This window comes from Cervus canadensis, chromosome 1, assembly GCF_019320065.1.
Source record: "Cervus canadensis isolate Bull #8, Minnesota chromosome 1, ASM1932006v1, whole genome shotgun sequence".
In the NCBI taxonomy this organism is placed as follows: Eukaryota; Metazoa; Chordata; class Mammalia; order Artiodactyla; family Cervidae; genus Cervus; species Cervus canadensis.
Genome location: NC_057386.1, coordinates 33,002,781 through 33,023,109, shown reverse-complemented (window position 1 = coordinate 33,023,109; position 20,329 = coordinate 33,002,781). Strand labels below are relative to the sequence as shown.

Genomic DNA, 20,329 nt, shown 5'->3' with positions numbered 1-20,329 from the left:
GAGGGAAGGCACAAACACTATCATTCCTGAAACGGCCCAGGAGCAGGAAACAGCAAAGGGGTGGGGGGTGGGGGTAGCTCTAGTTCGTAGGCCGGAGCATCCTTAAGTCTCCTGGCCTTCCCTTATCGCATTAGCCCGCTTTTCCTGGCCAGACCCCAGAGCTCTGTCCCTGACCCCAAAGGCACTTTCTCACCAATAAGAGTGAAGGGGGCCCGGCCTCTGTCGCCTGCCCTGCTCCCCTTGGGGACCCAAGTCTGTTCTCTGACCCCAGCTTAAGAGGAACTCGGTGTTGCCAGGCCGGAGAGGGAAACAATGGGCCTTCCGGAGCAGGATGACACCCCCCTCCTGCCACAATTCTGGAGCAGCTGCGTGGGAGGGAAGACGGAGGGGCCCATCCTAGGGCCTGTGGATCTGAGGTTCAGCCTGTCCCCCTATCCTGACCTCGAATGTGAGAGAACCTTTGGCAGTCCTGGACATCCAGGTTGTGGAAGGAGGGCTGAGTGCTCCCGATCTCAGATAAGCTTGCTCTAGGGATGAGATGTGCAATCCCTGCCCCAGCATCCCAGCTACACACAGACACAGGTTACGGTCAGTTACAGGTTTAATGAGGACTGAAAGGCAGCTGCGACAGGGCTCAGAGATAGGGAGGCCCCGCCAGGCTCTCTCTTTGCACCTCAATAGAAACGATGTGGTGTCCAGGTACCATGGCCAGACCCAAGACACGGGGTTCCCCGGCAGAGAAGGAATCTGGAAAGAAGAGTCAGAGAGCATTAGGGAGGCAGGACAGGGTAGCCACGCCCCCTCTGAGCCACGACTTCTAGCCCCAGAAAATAAGGTGTGCGGCCAGGCACTTTAGGGGAAATGCCTTGCGTGAGGCTCCGCCGCATTCCCCAGTGGGTGTGCAGTCCCTGAGCACTAACCCGACGGCTTGAGGAACTCCTGCGCCGAGCCCAGGATAACGTTGCAGTCACGGTCAGTGCAGAGGAAGCAACCGACCAGGGTCCGTCCATCTGTCATGCGAATGCGCATAGTCTTGTTGAGCAGCGCCTCCAGCTGCTGCCTAGCGCGCGCAGCCGGCGAGCCCTCCTCGCGCTCCCCGTCTGAGTCCTGTGCGGGGCGGGACAGGCGCTCAGACCGCGCCGCCCGGCTGGAGCCCGCCCGCGGAACCACAGCTCCCGACAGCCTGCGGGGCGCTCACACGAAGCCCAGAGGCTGCCGGGACCTGCAGTTCCCCTTCCGTTCCCCCATCTTGCTCCCCGACAGCCCCTCAATCCCAGAACCCGAGCTAACCCCGGCGCTGGAGCTGCTTTGACGCCGGCTGCAACAGCCATTTTCCTCTCGTAGCAGCATCGTTGGTCCAGCTCCGGCCATTTGTTCCCGGGCCTCCTACAAGCCCTTCAACTTCCTAAGAACCTTTTGAGTCCGGTGGTCTGAGATCTCGCGAGCGCTCCCGACCTATTTTCTTTCGCGAGATCACCTCTCCAGGTTTTCGTCTCTTCGGCAACTGCAGAGATCTCGCGAGCTTCTCCTACACCAGTGCTGCGGCTCAAGGAGGCCTATTACGCCGGACGTATTACGATATCGCGAGAATTTTTCAACTCTCTAGATTCTTACCGGTCCCACTGGAATTTAGCGACAATTTCATAATTACACTCCTCCGCTTCGTTTGTTTTTTTTTTCCTGCCTCGCGAGATAGTCTGTTCTAAAGAGTCCTGTAGCCCAGACCACTGAATGAATTAAAACGGAGTGTGTTCTCTTTCCCTCGAACCTCTTGAGGACACAGTTACTTGAACGCCGGAATCGGACTACGTTTCCCATGAGCACCCGCAGCCCACGCCCCTCTTTGCCTGTACAGCGTTTAATCTCAGTGGACGGTGGCCGAAAAGGAACAATGGTTTCCATGTCAGCGGATAAACGCGCTCGCCTTAGCTACCGGACGAGGGAGGATGCAGTAGTGAGTGCGTGCTGAAAAGCGAGGAAGCAACTAAAGTCAGTGAGCAATAGAGCAAGAGCTATGCCAAGCCGGGGCCTAGTGGCCGGGCCAAACTTTGAGTATTTTCAACGTCGCTATTTCACGCCTGCCGAGGTGGCCCAACATAACCAGCCGGAAGACCTCTGGGTGTCTTACCTGGGAAACGTGTACAACCTAACCCCGTTGGCACAGGAGTACAAGGGTAAGGGCCACAATTTGGGCCAGCGTCGGGGGTGTGTGATTCTTGGATGGCTAGCACTGACGGCGGCTGCTCCTTCCCAGGAGACTTGCTGCTGAAACCCATCGTGGAAGTGGCAGGCCAGGATATCAGCCACTGGTTTGATCCGAAAACCAGAGACGTGAGTTCTTCTGGAAACTGGGGTTGAGGGGAGGAGGCGCTGGAGGGTGAAGAGGAAAAATAGAGGCCAACCAGAGCCCGAGATAGTAACTGCTCCCACCCTCCTCCCCTGCTTTAAAGATCCGCAAGCACATAGATCCGCTGACCGGTTCCCTGAGATACCGCACCCCCCGGGGCCGCTTTCTGCACGTGCCGCCTCAGCTACCCCGTTCGGACTGGGCCAATGATTTCGGGAAGCCTTGGTGGCAAGGGTCGCGTTATGAGGTGGGGCGGCTGTCCGCCAAGACCCGGAATATCCGCATCATTAACACGCTCACGTCGCAAGAGCACACACTGGAGGTGAGAACTGGTGCCTGGGGGCAGAATAGAGGGAACTAAGAACCCCAGCAAAACAACAAACAGCTCTGCAGGCCAGCAGCTCTCCACAGCCAATGAAAGCTGTGTTTTCTTCCCTTCTAGGGGTAACGGAGGAAAGGTTACCTGGGTCCTGGGGGTTGGGAATTCGAGCCCAGGGCGACAGTTTGTACATCTTAGTGATGGTGGTCCTCAGAAGCTCTTTCGTGCTGTGTTTTTGTACAGCAGTTTCAAGTGTACTCTTATTAGTCTACTTTATTGTGGGGATGAGGTCAGGGCAGTGACGTTTGGGCCATCTGTTTATTAGAAGTGGCTGCCACAAAGGCAGGTAGGACGCAGGGGCCATTCATTGTATGCTGGAGCTTCAGCTTTATTTCTGGGACCGTGGAGTGCCTTAATCTGCTGTTATCTGCCAAGGGAAGCACCCTAACCCCAGCTCTGTCGCCTTTTGGGCTTCTGGCCTTTGCTTTGTGTGTGTGTGTTCCACCCAGAATTCTGGGGTGGGGTGCTTTCATGTTCTCCAGGTGGGGGCCCTGGAATCGATGTGGGAAATCCTACACCGCTATCTCCCCTATAATGCACATGCTGCCAGCTACACGTGGAAATATGAAGGCAAGAACCTGAACATGGATTATACTCTGGAGGAGAATGGGATCCAGGATCAGCAGGAAGAATTTGATTACCTCAATATGGACAGTACACTTTACACACCTGCAGTACTGCTGTACTTCAATGATGACCTCACAGAACTATAGGACGGGAGGCGTATGCTCCTGTAGACTCAAGACAGATTTGGAGTTTAGCTGTTTCTGTGCCCTGGAGGAAAAGAGGTGGGGATGGGGAGGGGCGATGCCTAGACCTAGACCTTCTTTCCACTCTGGGAGCTGGCATGAGGTTCCCATGCCCTAATGAAGTGTAAAGATCCTGTTCCTCAGGTTCATTAGCATTTACTCTGAGAAAGCTAGGGAGAATGCTAGAAATGGATTCATTTTTAGGAATGATACAAGAAAATAAGGTATCTTAGATCAGGGAGATGTAGAAGAGGATAGTCAAATAGAGCTCAGGCAAAACTTATCCATAGTAAGAGAAAGAGAAGTTCTACACAGGGATGAGGGGTGGAAGAACTTTTCTGGCAATGATGGAAATGGCATAGCTGCAGGAAGATGGGATTTACAAAGACAGGAAGAGGAGATAGCTGCCACTGGCCACACAAAACTGGTTAGTCTTCTGAATAGTATTTGGCAGCTGAAACTGAAGAGGAAGAGGGGGAGTGAATGGTCACCAGGTAATTCAGGCCAAATATTATGCTATATATGCTAATTTAATATAACTACCCATAAGACAGATACCATTCCCACTGTTCTACAGATAAATCTTCTGAAGCTTAGCAAGAAGCTTAATTGCACAGAAGGTACACTAGTTCACAACCAGAATGTAAATGCAGGTCTTTCCAATTCCAAAGTCCGTGTTCTTTTCAATATGAAGAGAATATGTCAGTGTCCCAGCTTACTGCATAATGGGAACCTATAGGCCTATTGTGTAGTCAGCCATGGTGTGGTTTTTTGTTTGTTGGAGTTATTGTCTCTGGAAGGGAGTTAGCAGAGTTCTCCTGTGGCAGAGAGGACACAGGGAAGGCTAAGTGTCAGCTAAATAACAGCTGTTGAGGCTACTTCATGGTTAAACCCACAGCAAACCTTTCCTCTGACTCTTCTGAGGCACAGAGGTGGGTATATACTGACTCCAGGAAAACAAGAGTGGGTAAGGGCCACTGGATAGGCCACTTTGGGTACAGAAGTGTATCCACATGGGGTACAAAAAGGAAGCATTGGCATGTATATTCATGATGGGCCTGTGCCTCTGATGGGAAGGTGAGGAAGATGGAGTTGGCCTTGCCAGATGGTGACTCTGCAAGAAGGGGCTTGACAGGGGTGATGCAAAGGGAGAAGCAAGCTAAGTCAACTAAGCTAACTAAGTTCTCAAAAGAGAACAACCATGGAGGGCAGTAGCCAGATTTAGTCCCCTATGACCTAAGCAGGGAAGGGGAAATGAGAATAACAGGTGAATTTCTTGACAGTTTCAGGCAAAAAAAAGAAGCAGGGAGATTGTTAGTGCATCTTCCTGGAAGGTGGCCCGCTAGGAGACAGTGGGTGGGCTGCACAGGAGTGCTGAGGGGCTGATTAGGAATGGCATGGACAGAGGTAGGGACATCTGTGTCCCCTTTTGGCTTCAGCAGTGTGTGAATTCACTGTGAGACAGAATGAGACTTCCATTCAGTCCCATGTAATGACAGAATCCATGAATTATCTCAATCATTTTGACCTTTCATCAACTCTGCAGCTGTTTCATGTGTATCTTGTTTGCTCAGTTAAACCCGGGAACTATTTGAGAACCAAAACTGTGCTGTTGCTCTAGCCTTGGCCTTGGTGCCTGTGCCTATGGGATCTGCCCAAACTTGCCCCTCTTTCCACATTTCCTACTTCAGTACCTCTTGCCAGACACACATCCCTGTCCTCACACACAGTCACTCTCCAAGCAGATCCTATCACCTAAATATCTCTGGGATCCATCTGCTTTTCTCAAAGCTGTCATTACTTCTGGTCTGGAGTGCTTCCTAACCAGTCCTCCCATATCCACTTCTGTCCTCCCTGGCGGCTCAGTGGTAAAGAATCCACCTGCCAAAGCAGGAGATGCAGATCGATTCCTGGATTGGGAAGATCCTCTGAAGAAGAAAATAGCATCCCACTCCAGTACTCTTGCCTGGAGAATCCCACAGACAGAGGAGCCTGACAGGCTGCAGTCCATGTCAAAGAGTCGGACACGACTTTGTGACTAAACAACAGCGTCCACACAGAGCAGAGTGAGCTCTGAGAAACAAACCTAAACATCTAACTTTCCTCCTGCAGATATCCCAGGGGCTTCCAGTTGCTTCTGGAATAAAATCCTAAGTCCAAAGACCTTGCATAAATCAGCCTCTACCTGGCATCATCCCATCTTCATTCTCTACCTCCCAGTCACACTGGTTGGGTTTCTGTTCACTAAATGCCTTTCTGCCTCAGAGCCGGCACACACGCTGTTCTCCCTGCTTGCAACACTCTTCCATTTCCCACCTTGCTAAAAGTGTTTCTTCCTCACAGAGACCTTGTCTGATTTCTTGATGTAGGTCAAGACTTTCTGTTAAATCTTCTCTTAGCACCAGGCCTATTTCAGACCGCTTATTACAATAGTAATGTTAACATTATGGATGTTAATTGGCTGGCTGGCTGCTAGATTGTAAACTCACAAGGGCAGATAGCATGTACATCTTGTTCACTGCTGTATTCCCAGTGTTGGGCACACAGTTGCTACGCAATAAATTTTGATGAATGAACTCAAACGTTAAGTGAAGTCCTCTGCCTGTAATAACTAGTGGATGGATGCTGTGTCCTGGGGGGCAAGATGGGACCAAGAAATAGGATGGGTCCCAAACTGTAATCTCTGTCCACGGGTTTTTTTCCTTGCTTGCCATAGATCCAAGACCAAAAGTGACTCCATAGAAGTTCATCCCCTCACAGAGATTTTTTGGGGCAATAGACCTGTCTTTTCTCTATATGGCCACCAGGTGGCTGTAGTCACCTATAGAGTGAAGGGAGAGGGGCCTGGAGGAGGAAAAAACACTTCCAACTTCTAAGCAGGTTAGGATTAAAGGTAGCCCATGGAAATGCATAGGTGGGAGGAAAGGATCAGAAAAAAAGAGAAAACAACATGGCCACTATTCTGTTAGCATTAGGTTTATTCCTGTTTTTAATTTTTTTCATAAGCACATGCCAGAAAAGGAGTGTAGTTTGACAAATAAAACTCATGGGATAGGCCATGAAGGGGGTCTAATTACAGGAGTGGGTGTGTACAGGGTGAGGCACAGAACTATGGAAGGGATAAAGATAAAAAATTTTTCAGATAATAGAGTATGTTCTTTTATTCTTAGTGGGTTTTGTTGTGCTTGTATAAAGCTTTCTACTGGGCACTACCTTGATTCTCTAGATATCCAAGACTGGATATTTGCATGAAGAGTATGTGAATAATGCCTGTTCCTAAAACCTAGATTCTAAATAGAACATGAGTGTAGGCTTCAGGTCCTTCTGTGGTGGTCTCTCGTTTTGGAGGGAGGTGGGGTGGGGGTAGTATATTGAAAGAACAGTTTCCTATCCTAAGTAGATCACTGCAGCTTCAAAGAATTCACCTGGTGAATATTTCCCACAAGCCTCAGTCACTGGATGCACATATCCTTTGCAGGGAGCTTGCTCACTCAGTGGGCTACAACATGCACACATGAAAAGGTAAATGAATGGTAAAGGACAAAATTATGGCAAATCACAATTAGCCTGGGCCTGCAGAAATGATTTCTAAATATTATGTGTATGTGTTTATGTCTGCATCTGCAGAGATGGAGATGTGTATGATTTTGGAGAAAAGTGCTATAATTTCCATCTTAGTCTCAAAATGGCCCAGCCCCTGACCCTGAAATAGTATACACATAAGCACAATCATAAAGACCCCAAAAGTAAAATATCAAAGGTGACAATACAGTGTGGTCCCAGGATTCCTGTCACCTGCCTCAATGGTCTACTTCAACCTGATATCTTTGAAACAAGATAGTAATAGGCCACACTGAGCGGCATCACCTCCCTGCATGACAAACATAGGCCACTGTTCCAGTCACCTACTGTTGCTTAAAACCATCCCCAAAGTGGCTTCAAACAACCACCATCACTAATTTTGCTGAGTCTGTAACCTGGGCAGGGTTCAGTGGGGACAGCTCATTTTCACTCCATAAGGTGTCAACTGGGTAGATTACTGGAAGCTGGAGAATTCACTTTCAAAATGGCTCACTTGCAAACAGCTGGAAAGTTGATGCCATCTATGGGCTCTTCTCCATGAGGGCCCCTTCTCAGCTTGGGTGGGCTTCCTCAAGGCATGGTAGCTCAGTTCCAAGAGCAAGTCTCCCAAGAGAACCAGGAGGAACTCAAGCACTTTTTATAACCTCATCTCAAATTCAAGGGGAAGGAACTAGGCCTCACTTCTCAGTGGGAAGTGTCAAAGTCACACTGTAATAAAAACATGTTGGATGTGAGTTATTATTGTGGCCATTTTGGGAAAATACAATTGACCACAGATGCCCTGGAGGCAAAAGGAGGGACATCCAGTCAGTCTTAGGTAGCAGTGGGGTTTTGAGTCTTTCTGAAAACCAAAGTTGGAATCCTGGCCCCAACATCCACTTCTTCAACTCATTAACCCAATACTGAGCATCTGCTAATGTATCAGGCACAATACTGGACTCTGTGAATACACTAAATAGTAAGACACAACTTCTGCCCTCAAGGAGCTTACAGGATAGTGGGAGATTCATACAAGTTTGTGAACTCTTAACCAGTCATCTTGCTTCCACTTGTACAAAGCAGCCAAAGGAAGTATTTTGTTTGTGTTTATTTTTTACTGGCATGTAATTGATGCTTTTGAACTGTGGAGTTGGAGAAGACTCTTGTGAGTCCCTTAGACTGGAAGGAGATCCAACCAGTCCATCCTAAAGGAAATCAGTCCTAAATATTCATTGGAAGGACTGATGTTGAAGCTGAAATGCCAATACTTTGGCCACCTCACACGAAGAGCTGACTCATTTGAAAAGACCCTGATGCTGGGAAAGATTGAAGGTGGGAGGAGAAGGGGACAACAGAGGATGAGATGGTTGGATGGGCACGAGTTTGAATAAACTCCGGGAGTTGGTGATGGACAGGGAGGCCTCGCGTGCTGCAGTCCATGGGGTCGCAGAGTCGGACACGACTGAGCGACTGAACGGAACTGATTAAAATGTGTGTCAGTTTCAGGTGTATAGCCAAGTGGATCAGTTACACATATACATATATCTACTCTTTACATTCTTTTCCCATATAGGTCATTACAGAATATTGAGTAGAGTTCCTTGTGCTACACAGTAGGTCCTTAGGAGGAAGCTTTTAAAATTCCCCTCTTTAAAGTCTTCAAAGGCTTTAAACATAGGACAGACACCCTTACTACTGTCCTCAAGGCCCTGCATGATCTGGCTCTTCCAAACTCTTCTTTTTTCCATTTTACATCTATCTTATTGAAGTACAGTTGATTTACAACATTGTGTTAATTTATACTACACAGCAAGTGATTCAGTTATATACAGTTATATACACAGAGAGATCCTATGGACTATAGCCCACCAGGTTCCTCTGTCCATGGGATTCTCCAGGCAAGAATACTGGAGTGGGTTGCCATACTCTCCTCCAGGAGATTTTCCTGAGGGATTGAACCTACGTCTCTTATTATGTCTCCTGCATTGGCAAGCAGGTTCTTTACCACTAGTGCCACTTGGGAAGCCCCATATACATATCTATATATGTGTGTGTATATATTCTTTTTCATTTTTTCCATTATGGTTTATTACAGGATACTGAACATAGGTCCCTGCACTATACAGTAGGACCTTGTTCTTTGTCCATCCCATATATAATAGTTTGCATCTGCTAATTTGTAACACCCAATCCATCCCTCCCCTAGGCTCCTCTTTATCAGTTTCTGACCCTCCTCCAAGCTCCTTTCTGCCAGGGCCTTCTAACATGCTGTTTCTCTGCATGAACACCACCCTCCACTCATCACTTGGCCAACAGCTGCCCTTAAAAGTCTTTGCTTAAATGTCACTTTTTCAGAGAAGTCTTCCCTGGTCCCTTCAATTATGTCAACTCTTTCATCACACCCTCTCAGGTTGCCATGAAACATCATAATTACAATAAAAATATCTAGTGTAATTTGTTCTTTAATGTCCGTCTTCCTCCCTTTTTAGAGTATAAGCTCCAGGGGGAACAGAGACATGATCAATATTCAGCACCCAGCCCCATGCTCAACCCAGAGCAGTTACTCAACATTCATAAAGTGAACACATATAATGTTACAAATACTACAAAAGGGCTGAGTATGAAATGCTTTAGAAGTATCTAATCCCAGTCTGGGGAGATCACTTGGAAGGCTTTTTGGAGAAGTATCGTCTCCAGCTGAGACTGGAAGGACAAGGAGGAGGTAGCCAAGTGAAGAGGTGAGAGGGTGGGAGGAAGAACAGACAGCACAGAGTGCATAGTTTAGAGGTGAGGTTGTGTGGAGAGCTCAGAGGCAGAAGGAAGTGCAGAACGGTAAACCAAGAGGAGACCAACAAGAGATGGGAGGCCTGAAGAGGGTGGGCAATAAGAGGCACTGAGGCCGGAACAGGTCCTGTGAGACTTTGTAAACCAGGTTTTTTGTTTTTGTTTTTCTTAATTGAGATATGGTTCACATACTATAAAATTCACCCTTTCAAGCATACAAGTTGGAGTTAAGGGTTTTATAAGGAGACTGTCATGATCAGAATTGCATTTTTGTTTTTGTGTGTGTGTAATAAAGTTTTATTAAAGCATAAAAGAGATAGAGAAAGCTTCTGACATAGGCATCAGAAGGGAGCAGAAAGAGTACCCCCCTGCTAGTCTTCAGCTGGATGTTGTATAGTCACTGCTGCTGCTGCTGCTGCTAAGTCACTTCAGTCGTGTCCGACTCTGTGCGACCCCACAGACGACAGCCCACCAGGCTCCGCCATCCCTGGGATTCTCCAGGCAAGGACACTGGAGTGGGTTGCCATTTCCTTCTCCAGAATTGCATTTTTGAAAAGGTGACTTGACTACAATGTCAAGAGAGAATGGATGCGAGGGGAGAAAAAGAACAAAGTGGAGACAGGGAGACGGTGCCATTACAGCAGTTCAGGGAAGAGAGGAAAGGTGGCTGGCATGAACTTCGTGGCAGTGGAGGTCAGAGAAGATGAACTCAAGAGAGAACTGCACAACCCAGTATTCTATTGGGAAGGGTCTGAGGCAGGGGGAGGAGTCAAGGATGACACCCAAGTTTTGGGTCTGGGTGACCAAGAGGATGATGCATCCACTGACAGAGGAGGGAAATGATTAGAAGGAGAGTTTCATGGGGAAGGAAGATGATGCGTTTTTAGTTAGCTGTATGAAGTAACTCTGGAGCATGGAAATAACGGATGTCCAGATCTTACCAGGTATGTGGTATGAGATCCTGAATAGAGTTAAATTATCAGCAGTAACTATTACCAAAGTCAAAGATGAGATCACTTCAAGAATAAAGTGTGATCTACATGGAAGACCTTGGAGGAACAGTATCTAAGGGAGAGGAGGAGAAGGAAACTCAGAAGGATGAGCCAAAGTGGTAAGAGAGACCCTGGGAAATGGTGCTGGTGAAGCCAAAGAGAGAGTATTTGCGAGGAGAGAACAGTCAACAGTATGAAACGTCACACAGTCGAGTAAGGTGAGGACTTGAGCGTCCACAGATTTAGCAACAGCAAAACAGTGGTGCCTTAGAGAAGACAGTGGATGGATGAGGCATGAATGAGGTCTTCACAGAATTCCGGCTGCAGAGGAAGGCGCTTTCTGGCTTCGTAACTACACACAGAATATCCTTCATTTAGGTTCCATTTCTTCAATCACAAAACATGAACAAAAGAAGTAGAGATGCACTAAGGACAACAGGCATAAACCAGGTCATGGTCACTTAAAAAGAAACCTTATACTGTTGTTGAGAAGATTTAATATGATAAGGTATGGGGAAATGCCTAGCAGTATAAAAGGTCCTCGGGACAGACACTCAAGATTTTTCGCTTTCTTTCCCTTTCCTTATGCGATCCATTCCTTATTTACTAATGAATGCTTTCCTTGGGATTTCCTGAGATTCGACATTATTTAGCATCCAGGTAACATCTGTCATGATTGGAAAATTAGTAGACCATGTCTGTGACTAACTGGTTTCCAACCTAACAACAGTGTTTGTGCCTCCATTAGGAGAACTGAGCATAGTAAAATGTGGTTTGTTTCACATGACACCAGAACTGAGCTTATTTAAAAAAGCAGAGGAAAGTGAGGAAATGGAGCCAACTGTTGGGAACAGGAATAATTAAAGTCAGCTCTTTGCTCCTTCAGTTTAAGGTGCTGCTCATAACCCAGGTCATAAAGCCTCACACCTTGCAAGCATCTTAAGTGGATCTCTCTGAAGTGAGAAATGGCTAATAGTACACGTGATTGTTTAGAACACTAGCTACCTGCTACCAAGTGCCTTACAGCCAGTGCCTTATGTAAGTTAGCTCAGTGATCTTCACTGCAGCCCAGTGAAGCAAGCACTTATATCCCTGCTCGACAGATAAGGGAGCTGAGACGCGTGGGATAAGCTGCTTCCCCAGGGTCACTGTTAGTAAGTGGCAGAACTTAATTTCAGATGCTACCTGAACCCAGAGCTCAAACTCTTCCTTACTTGGCTATGGAACACCTATTAGGAGTTATACAGTTTTGGAACATGGCATTTTTTAAAAAATTAATTTTAATTCATTAATCACATCATTTCCTCTGAAATTAAAATAACTCTTCCTATCCAGAGAGCTAGGTGGTGAAAGGGCCCATGAGCAGGCAAAGGAGCAGGAGGACAGCTTGGGGCTCTGCAGGAAAGGTGCCAGGGCAGTTCTGCTCAAACAGCCAGGGCTTAACAACGGATGGAAAGTGAGGCATCCTGGCTGGCCAGTCAAGAAGAAACTATTAAGAAATTGTTAAAAAGGCATTGTGAAAGGGGAAAAGATGTTCAGTTTTTGCTATTTTGTATAGAATTGTTATATTCCGGTTCCATCATAGTGATCAATCAAAGCAGGTCTAAAAGAAAATGGAAGGGAATTCCCCGGCAGTCCAGTGGTTGGAACTCTGCACTCTCACTGCGGAGGGAGCAGGTTTGATCCCTTGATGAGGGACTAAGATCCTGCAAGTGGCACAGCAAGGTCAGAAACTGGGAGAAGAAGACAAAGATAAAAGTTTGGAGATAAATCTTCCTTTTTTTTTTCCTGCCGGGAGTGCAGAGTCCCAACCACTGGACTGCCAGGAAGTCCCTTCCTTTTCTTCCAAGGTATCCCCTTTGCTCAATGAAGAGCAAAGAAAACGATTTAGGTAAAAGGCAGCAATAGAAGGATGAGCAGATGTGGGATCCTAGACTCACACAGATCACAAAAGCTCTTTCAAGATGCGGGTGTTCAAGTTAAGAACTCAGAAATTTCCTCTTAATTTAGTAACCAGGTTGTTGGTTATCTTTTTTTTTTTTAGGTTGTTGGTTATCTTACAAAAGCAGTTTTCAAAGAGAGGCTGGGCAGAGAGTTGGAAAATGAGCGGGCAAGTAAGGTAGACCATTTGAGTGTAGAGAATTCTTTCAGGAAGTGTGGCTATGAGTGGGCATGCAGTGAGGTAGGGTGGCAGCTAAAAGGTCCAGAGCGTCTCTCTTAAAGTTAGTTGAGATTTGAATACATTTAAATGTGGTTGGGGGGAACTTCTGTGGTGGTCCAGTGGCCCAGCCTCCGTATGCCCAATGCAGGAGGCTGGGTTTAATCTCTGGTCAGATAACGAGATCCCACACGCCACAACTGAGACCCGGCGCAGCCAAATAAAGAAAGAAATATTTTAAAAGCCTATATTGTTAAGAGAAAGAAAATAAATATGGTTGGCAAGGAGCAAGTAGAATGGGAGACAAAGGAGAGTTAGGGGATCACTGTTAATCATTACAGCTGGGAAGGTGGCAAGGCTGGGAGCCCAAGTGTAGGTATTAGCTTTGGACAGAACAGGAAGGAGGAAAGGACGAATATGAATACAGTTAAATATGTAGTTTTAGTGTCAGTATTTCAAGGGAGTTCTCATCTGATGATCTGTCTCCCAGAAGTATATGAGGACATGGTGGAGCCGATTAGGACAAAATGGAGGAATTAAGGTATTACAGGGTTTCATGGGTCCAAGAATAGTGAATAAAAGACAGCTGGAAGGATAGAAAGCTGCAGCCAAAGTAAGAGGCTTGAAGTTAATATTTCAGAAGAAGTACTATTTTCTTCAGAAGAGGTAAGAATATACTAGTTCCTAGAGGTGGGAGAGAAAAGTGGAATGGCGAGAAAGATCTCTAGATAGGATATCAAGGGCAGGATGGAGCCAGGGGTCAGTCTTCAATAAAGGAGGAAAGCAGATGACAGCCAGGGAGAGAAGTGGAGGGGTCTAACAGTCAGACTACTGGAGCCTTAAAGAAATAGGAGCTTTTCACAGAAGATGGGTGAATCTGGAAACAACCTTGGAGAAAAAGAATTAGATTCCTTCAGATAAAAGTTCTGTGTTGCTGTTCAGTCACTAAGTCATGTCCAACTCTCTGTGACCCCAAGGATTGCAGCACGCCAGGCTTCCCTGTCCTTCACTATCTCCTAGAGTTTGCTCAAACTCATGTCCAATGAGTCAGTGATGTACAATGTCTGAACCCAGGTTTATTTTCCATATTACTGTGTTTTAAACTAACTTTTTGGGACTACCAAACTTCATGAATGAATGAATGTTTGATACTATCTCCTATTCTCTTTCCATATATTTTTAAAATTAATTTTTAAAACAAATTTAAACTTTTTTTCTATAACACATATAGAATATGCGTTGTTTACCGAAAATTCCAGGTAGAAGAACATAAAGATATAAAACAACAATTACTTATTCCTATCACTCAGCAGAAACGAGTATTAACATCTTAACCACTTCCTTCTAATATTTTACTACATAGTCATGACTATACTACATACATGACTTTATATTGTTTTATGCAATTAACATTATTAGATCATAAGCATTTGCTCATGTAATCCTGTCATTGTGGCAAAAGGTCAAAAATTAGTAAATCTAAGTGAAAAGTAAATGGGTATTCATTGTATTCCAACTTTTCTGTTGGTTTGAAGTTTTTCAAAATTAAAAAGTTACAGGTGGGAGGAGGGATAAATTAGGAATTTGGGATTAACAGATACAAGTACTACATATAAAACATATTACAACAAGGACCTACTGTACATAGCACAGGGAACTATATTCAGTATCTTATAATAATAACCTATAATGGAAAATAATCTGAAAAAGAATATATATATATATTTATAACTGAATCACTTTGCTGTACACCTGAATGTAGACTTCTTGTTTATCTATTTTGTGGGATCTTAGTTCCCCATCCAAGGATCAAACTGGTGCCCCCAACATTGGAAACTTGGAGTCTTAACTACTGGACTACCAGCAAAGTTCTTACTGTATACCTGAAATACTGTAAATCAACTATACTTAGATTAAAAAGCAAAAAGTTACAGGTGGGAATGGAACTAATCATAGAGAAAAAGCAAGTGAATGATAACACAAAATTCAGGATCCTGGTAGGGTAGGGTAGGGAAAGGAAGACCACTATGAGGCTTTGAAGATATTACTAACATGGACTTCCCTGGTGGTTTGGTGGTTAAAAATCCATCTTCCAATGCAGGAGACCTGGGTTTGGTCAGGGAACTTAGATTCCCACATGCTGTGGGGCAACTAAGCCTATGAGCCTCAACTACTGAGCACGTTCCCCAGTGAAAGATCCCACATGCTGCAACCAAGACCCGACACAGCCAAATAAATAAATACACAAATATTTTAAAAATAAAGACATTACTAATGCTCTATTAAACTAATACTGGATACATGTGTTCATTTTACCGTTCTCTGTGGCTGATATATGTGATACATACTCTTTTGAACCTGTGAAATAGTTCTCAATAATACATATATTTTAAAAATTAAAAACCTCCTATCATGAACTTACTACTATAGATAGATGAGGTCCACATACTACTTGCTAAATACTTTCCTACTCCACTTAAACCTACTCTTCCTCCTCTGTGCCATATAAATCTTAGTTATATTTTGGGGCCTATTTCAAGTACAACTACATCTGAAAATCCTTCCCTCCCTAAGAGCTCTTTTCTCTGAACTTTATTTTTACTACCACATATCCTTAATTAACTTTTTTGTGTGTGTTTATTTCTGACCTCAAACGGTTCTCTTCCATCCTCCTAACTAACCCCTTGGTCACTAAAATTTTTCAAGTTGCTTTAAAAGATGCACAATGAAAAAAATGTTTCCATTCCCAGGGGTAATGACTACAGTTTCTTGTGTATTCCTCTAGGAATATTCTATGAAAATCCACATTTTTTTCCCTTTCATCAATGGTACCATATTACATATGCCCTTCTATAACTTTCTTTTCTACCCTTAATATTTTAGTTAGTTTTTAAACTAGAACCTCACTGTTGTTCTCAAAAGTCTAACTACATTATATACACTGATTATAGTTTGTTTCCATACTTTTCTCTTTAAGGAGATGAGTGGGAAATTATTTCTTTAGAGAAATCACACTACTTTCTGTCCCATTTGGCTTCATTTGTTAATGTAATCATTGAAAGTGAAAGTGTTAGTCTCTTAGTCCTGTAGGATTCTGCAATCCCATGGACTGTAGGCCGCCAAGCTCCTCTATCCATTGTGTTGCCATTAGGCTCTATAAATTTGTAACAAACAAGTAACAAATGATACGTTCTCATTGTAAACATTCAAAATTATCAATAAAGCTAAGTATCTTGACTAGTATTTCCTAAAAGTAACCACTGAGACCAATTTGGTATGTACATGTCCAGAATTTTTTAAAGGAATTTATATACATGTAAATTTATCTGTTGAAACATATAGTACTGGTTTTAGTTTCTTTGAACATAAATGATATCATAATGTTTATATTATTTTACAGCATGTTTTCCTTTCAACAATACAGTAAGGAATCGTACTATGTAGATGTAAGTCATTTTTCTTGATTGCTGTGTAGTTATTCATTACTGTTGGAGATTTAGAGTGTTTCTAATTGTTTGCTATTACAAACAGTGTTGTAATGAACATCTTTGTACATTTCACCTCATGCACAAGTGTAATAATGGTTGTTTCTCTAAGGTAGATAAGAGGTGGAACTCTGTATCAGAAAACATGTAAGTTTAGTAATGTACTTACAATTAAACTGACCATTGCCAGTTCTGTAGTAGAGCTGTTAAACAGACAATAAAGTAATAATTGTGACCATTAATTCTACATATTACTTCCTTTAAAAAAAAACCCTAAAATATCCGTTGACTTAGAAGTCATTTAGTAGACAGAAAAAAGAACAGCAGACTAGAAATTTTAAGATACAGGTTCAAGTTCTGCTTCTGTCCCTAACAACTAATTTGATCTTGGGCAATCCTTTCACCATCTGGGCCCATTTCTGTACCTACAAAATTCAAGTGATGTTTCCTAAAACACAGTACTTATACCACTGGTAGCATGCAGGTTGCTTTTATTTTTATGGACTTTTTAATGATTATTTGTATTTTAAAATAAATTGAGAAAATTGTAATAAGCCATCAAATGAAGGATTTATGGGATTATTTATTAATATAAAATTTGCTTTTTAAAGACCATTTAAGTTAAAGAAAAGTGAATTGACTTAAAGAAAAACAGTATGCATATAACAGTATAGGTAGCATGTAAACATGGCAAGTCATGACTGTGATGTATGAAGGACTGAGATTTCTTTCTTCACAAAATCAAGAAGTTAGGTTAAAGCAGTAGATCCCAGACTTTTAGATTACAGTGACCAGTAAAACATTAAAAAAAAAAGTTAGTTGATCAACATGGAATTGTTTTTTATTATGCTAAATAATGACATTAAGAGCAACAAAACCCAAACCATTATCCATCCATATATATCCATCACCATTATCTCATAGAAAGATATTAAAAACATTTTGTAACTATAAAAGCAGTACCTGTATGTTGAAAAATTTTCAAGTTGTACAGAAGTATAAAAATTCATTTCCTTTCTCTTCTTCTCTCTCTGTAAAATCTATCATGGACATCCTTCCACACAGATCTACCTCATTTTTAGAAAAGACATTTTAAATAAATATACTGTTAAATATACTAGCATGTATAGATATATACACATATATTACAGATTTGTTACATATAAATATAGCATATTACCTATTTTATATAAATATAATAAATATATAATCGCAGAACAAAGGATAGGGCTTCCCAGGAAAGGACCAGTGGCAATCTTACTTAGCCATTTGGGAAACACTGGTTTGGATGACCTTCTATCTTTAAAATTCTATGGTTAAGCCTAGAAAATCCTCAGCATTTACATGCCTTTCATTATTACCACTAACCTTTATATTTCAAAAGACAACTAGGAATCACTTTAACATCTCGTTTGGTAGAAAAATCATAAGACTGCAAAGTGCTTTTTCAGTCCTTTGATCTGCTTGCTGCGTGAGTTCATGCCTCTGCTCTATCAATCATTCTCATTGGTTTCCTACATCAGAGTTGTAACCTGGGCTCCATAGGTTTCAGGATCGTATATGTGGTATTTCGTGTAGATACTGTTTTTCTGGGGAAAGGGTTTATAACTTTCTATGATACAAAAAAGGTTAGCAACTATAGCTCTGGATGTTTCTAGCTTTTGCTTTAATCTTATTACTGGCTTCAGAGCCCCTTACAATTCTTTTCTTGTTTTTTTTTTTTTTTTTTTGCACCAGCGGTGGGCATGTAATTTTTGGTTTGTATTTGACAACTGCACTCCTGAGTTCCTTGTTCTCATCGTAACGGTCTTTTCATTTAAAAAAAAAAAAAAAAAAAAACTCTCCTACCAATTAGTCATATGGTATTTTTATTTTTTATTTTCTTTTTATTTTTTGAAGTACAGAAAGATAGAAAAAGGCAGAAAGTAGTGCCCACTCTGGAACTGACAGGCAGGGAGACAAGCAGCTAGAGACAGCAAGACACACAGGCACAAACAAAAGGACTAAGGACAGACAGAATGGACAGTTAAAAGACAATAAAGAGGAACCTGGAAACACAGAAGAGATACAAGAGCCAAACAGAGAAGAAGGATGGCAAAAAAACAGACAGGCTGGCAAGGAGAGAAAGGATTACTGACACAGGTAGGCAAAATCACCAAGAGGGATGTAGACAGACAAACAGAAAGGGGGAGAAAGAAGGAAAGCAGGCTGAGAAAGAAAAACAGTAAGTACAAAAAAGAGAGAAAGTGATAATAGCGTTTTATATCACACATTGCTTTATAATTTATAAAGTGCTATCACATACATTACTGCAAGCAGACAGGGAGAATCCAGCAGACAGATGGGGTGATGGAGGGATACAAGCCAATCAGACAGAAGAGAGGGAGGTGGCCAATCAGAAAGAGGCTAGAATGGAGCCCAAGACAGTTAAGAGGAAAGAGAACCAAGAAAAGAGAAATAAGAGAGAGAGGGAAAAAGAGGAGAGAAACAGAGGCTGAAACAGTTAAATTCAGGAATACAGGCAGTGAAAAAGCAGAAATCAAAGAATAGTGCACTGTGTGTAAAAGTTTTAGCATCATTTTTCTGAAGAGACCTGGATACAGGTTGTTGTCTCTGCTTACCCCAAGGAGTTATAACATCTCTAAGGTGACACGTGAGAGGAGTCAGAAGGAAGGATGAAAAAGGGAGAAAGTTATAACAAGAAGCAAAATCTTTTAGACTAGGAGGAAGACAAACTTCTTGAACAGGTCGAGATCAACAGCCTAAGGGTGCTGCTGAGCCTAAAAGGATCTAGATTCATATTCCTTTAAAGAATTCATATAGACTTGGGCAAAGGAGAATGGGACCCTGTCTACTCCATGTGTATGTGAGCTCAGCTTACAAACCATCTGTGTTTGTTAACTGTTCCTATATTTAAGATATTTTTCAGTACCACCAGTGGTTTCACCAGCAACGCTGTGCAGTCATTGGGATAACTCACAACGCAGAGCAGAATAGGATATTAGGAGACAACAGGCCTTTCCTAAGCACACCTCAGGTTCTGGTAGTAAAAGCAAGTAACTAGCAAGCAGTCAATCAAAAAGACAGGTGCCATAAAACAGAATCAAAAAGACAAGAAGCAAGGAATGACAAGCCCAGTGAGGTAGGAGGGAGTACTGACACACTGACAGGAAGAAGCAACCAGCAAAACTGGGAGAGAGTAAGGAAGGAGTACAGCAAAAAGCAAGCAGACATATATGTATAGATTCCTCTCTCAAGATCCAAGGAACGCACACTGACTATCTCCGAGGAGAGGAAGAAGGGGATAGGAGGGAGGCTTACGCTTACTCTTACACAGAATACTTTTAGTTCTATAAGAAATTTGTACTGTGTGTGTGTGTGTCTCCTGTGCCTCCTGCATCGGCAGGTGGATTCTTTACCACTGTGGGATTCTTTACCACTGCTTCACTTGGGACGCCCTATTGTATGCACTATCTATTTAAAAGTTGATAGAAAAAAAAGAAAAAAAAAGCAAGCAGAGATGTGGACAGCGAGAGCCAGCTAAGTAGCTAGAAAACAGAAAAAAAGACAAGGAGAGACTGGGAAAATGGCAAAAAGATTGAGGCAGGCAGACTATGTGAGGAACCAGAAATGTAAAAAGAAAAAGAAAGAACTGAAACAGAGGCAAGCAGTGAAAGAAGGCAGGGTAAGGGATATGGCAAGAAGGCAGGTTTTGGGGCAAGGGGGTCACTGACAGGTCTGTGGTAGTGAGACCATAAACACTGATGGGATGTTGGGATAGGGGAAGCCTAGGGAGAAAAAGCTGATAAACAGACACACTGAAAAGATAAAAGCATTAAATGGTGGGAGAGCAGCAAACAAGTGGGGTAGACAA

The 20,329-nt window shown here is 43.3% G+C and overlaps 2 protein-coding genes across 3 annotated transcripts in view; one reads left to right on the top strand and one right to left on the bottom strand.

Moving 5' to 3' along the window:
• Window positions 1-583: 583 nt before the first annotated feature.
• The window catches only part of NAA38 (N-alpha-acetyltransferase 38, NatC auxiliary subunit), a 23,303-nt gene continuing 3,557 nt past the window's right edge, over window positions 584-20,329 (bottom strand). Inside the window, exons 1-3 of one of the 2 annotated variants that reach the window (XM_043475069.1) lie at window positions 1,291-1,841; window positions 921-1,107; window positions 584-747 (exon numbers count right to left, since the gene is read on the bottom strand). In XM_043475069.1, coding sequence (XP_043331004.1) covers window positions 635-747; window positions 921-1,107; window positions 1,291-1,371 — 381 coding nt within the window. In that variant the 5' untranslated portion in view covers window positions 1,372-1,841 and the 3' untranslated portion in view covers window positions 584-634. Of the gene's footprint in view, window positions 748-920; window positions 1,108-1,290; window positions 1,842-20,329 lie in introns of those variants that run through there. The other variant, XM_043475073.1, reaches the window with a different exon arrangement.
• LOC122445800 (cytochrome b5 domain-containing protein 1) lies at window positions 1,836-8,299 on the top strand. Its single transcript, XM_043475044.1, has 4 exons — window positions 1,836-2,174; window positions 2,255-2,331; window positions 2,451-2,669; window positions 3,209-8,299. The coding sequence occupies exons 1-4, from the start codon at window positions 2,015-2,017 to the stop codon at window positions 3,437-3,439; spliced, it is 687 nt and encodes a 228-aa protein (XP_043330979.1). The 5' UTR covers window positions 1,836-2,014; the 3' UTR covers window positions 3,440-8,299.

Excerpts from the sequence above, each read along its gene's own strand:
- LOC122445800 (XM_043475044.1), top strand. The coding sequence starts at position 2,015 with ATGCCAAGCCGGGGCCTAGTGGCCGGGCCAAACTTTGAGTATTTTCAA. Across the intron at positions 2,175-2,254 it reads GTTGGCACAGGAGTACAAGG|GAGACTTGCTGCTGAAACCC; the intron begins GTAAGGGCCACA and ends GCTCCTTCCCAG. Across the intron at positions 2,332-2,450 it reads TTGATCCGAAAACCAGAGAC|ATCCGCAAGCACATAGATCC; the intron begins GTGAGTTCTTCT and ends CCTGCTTTAAAG.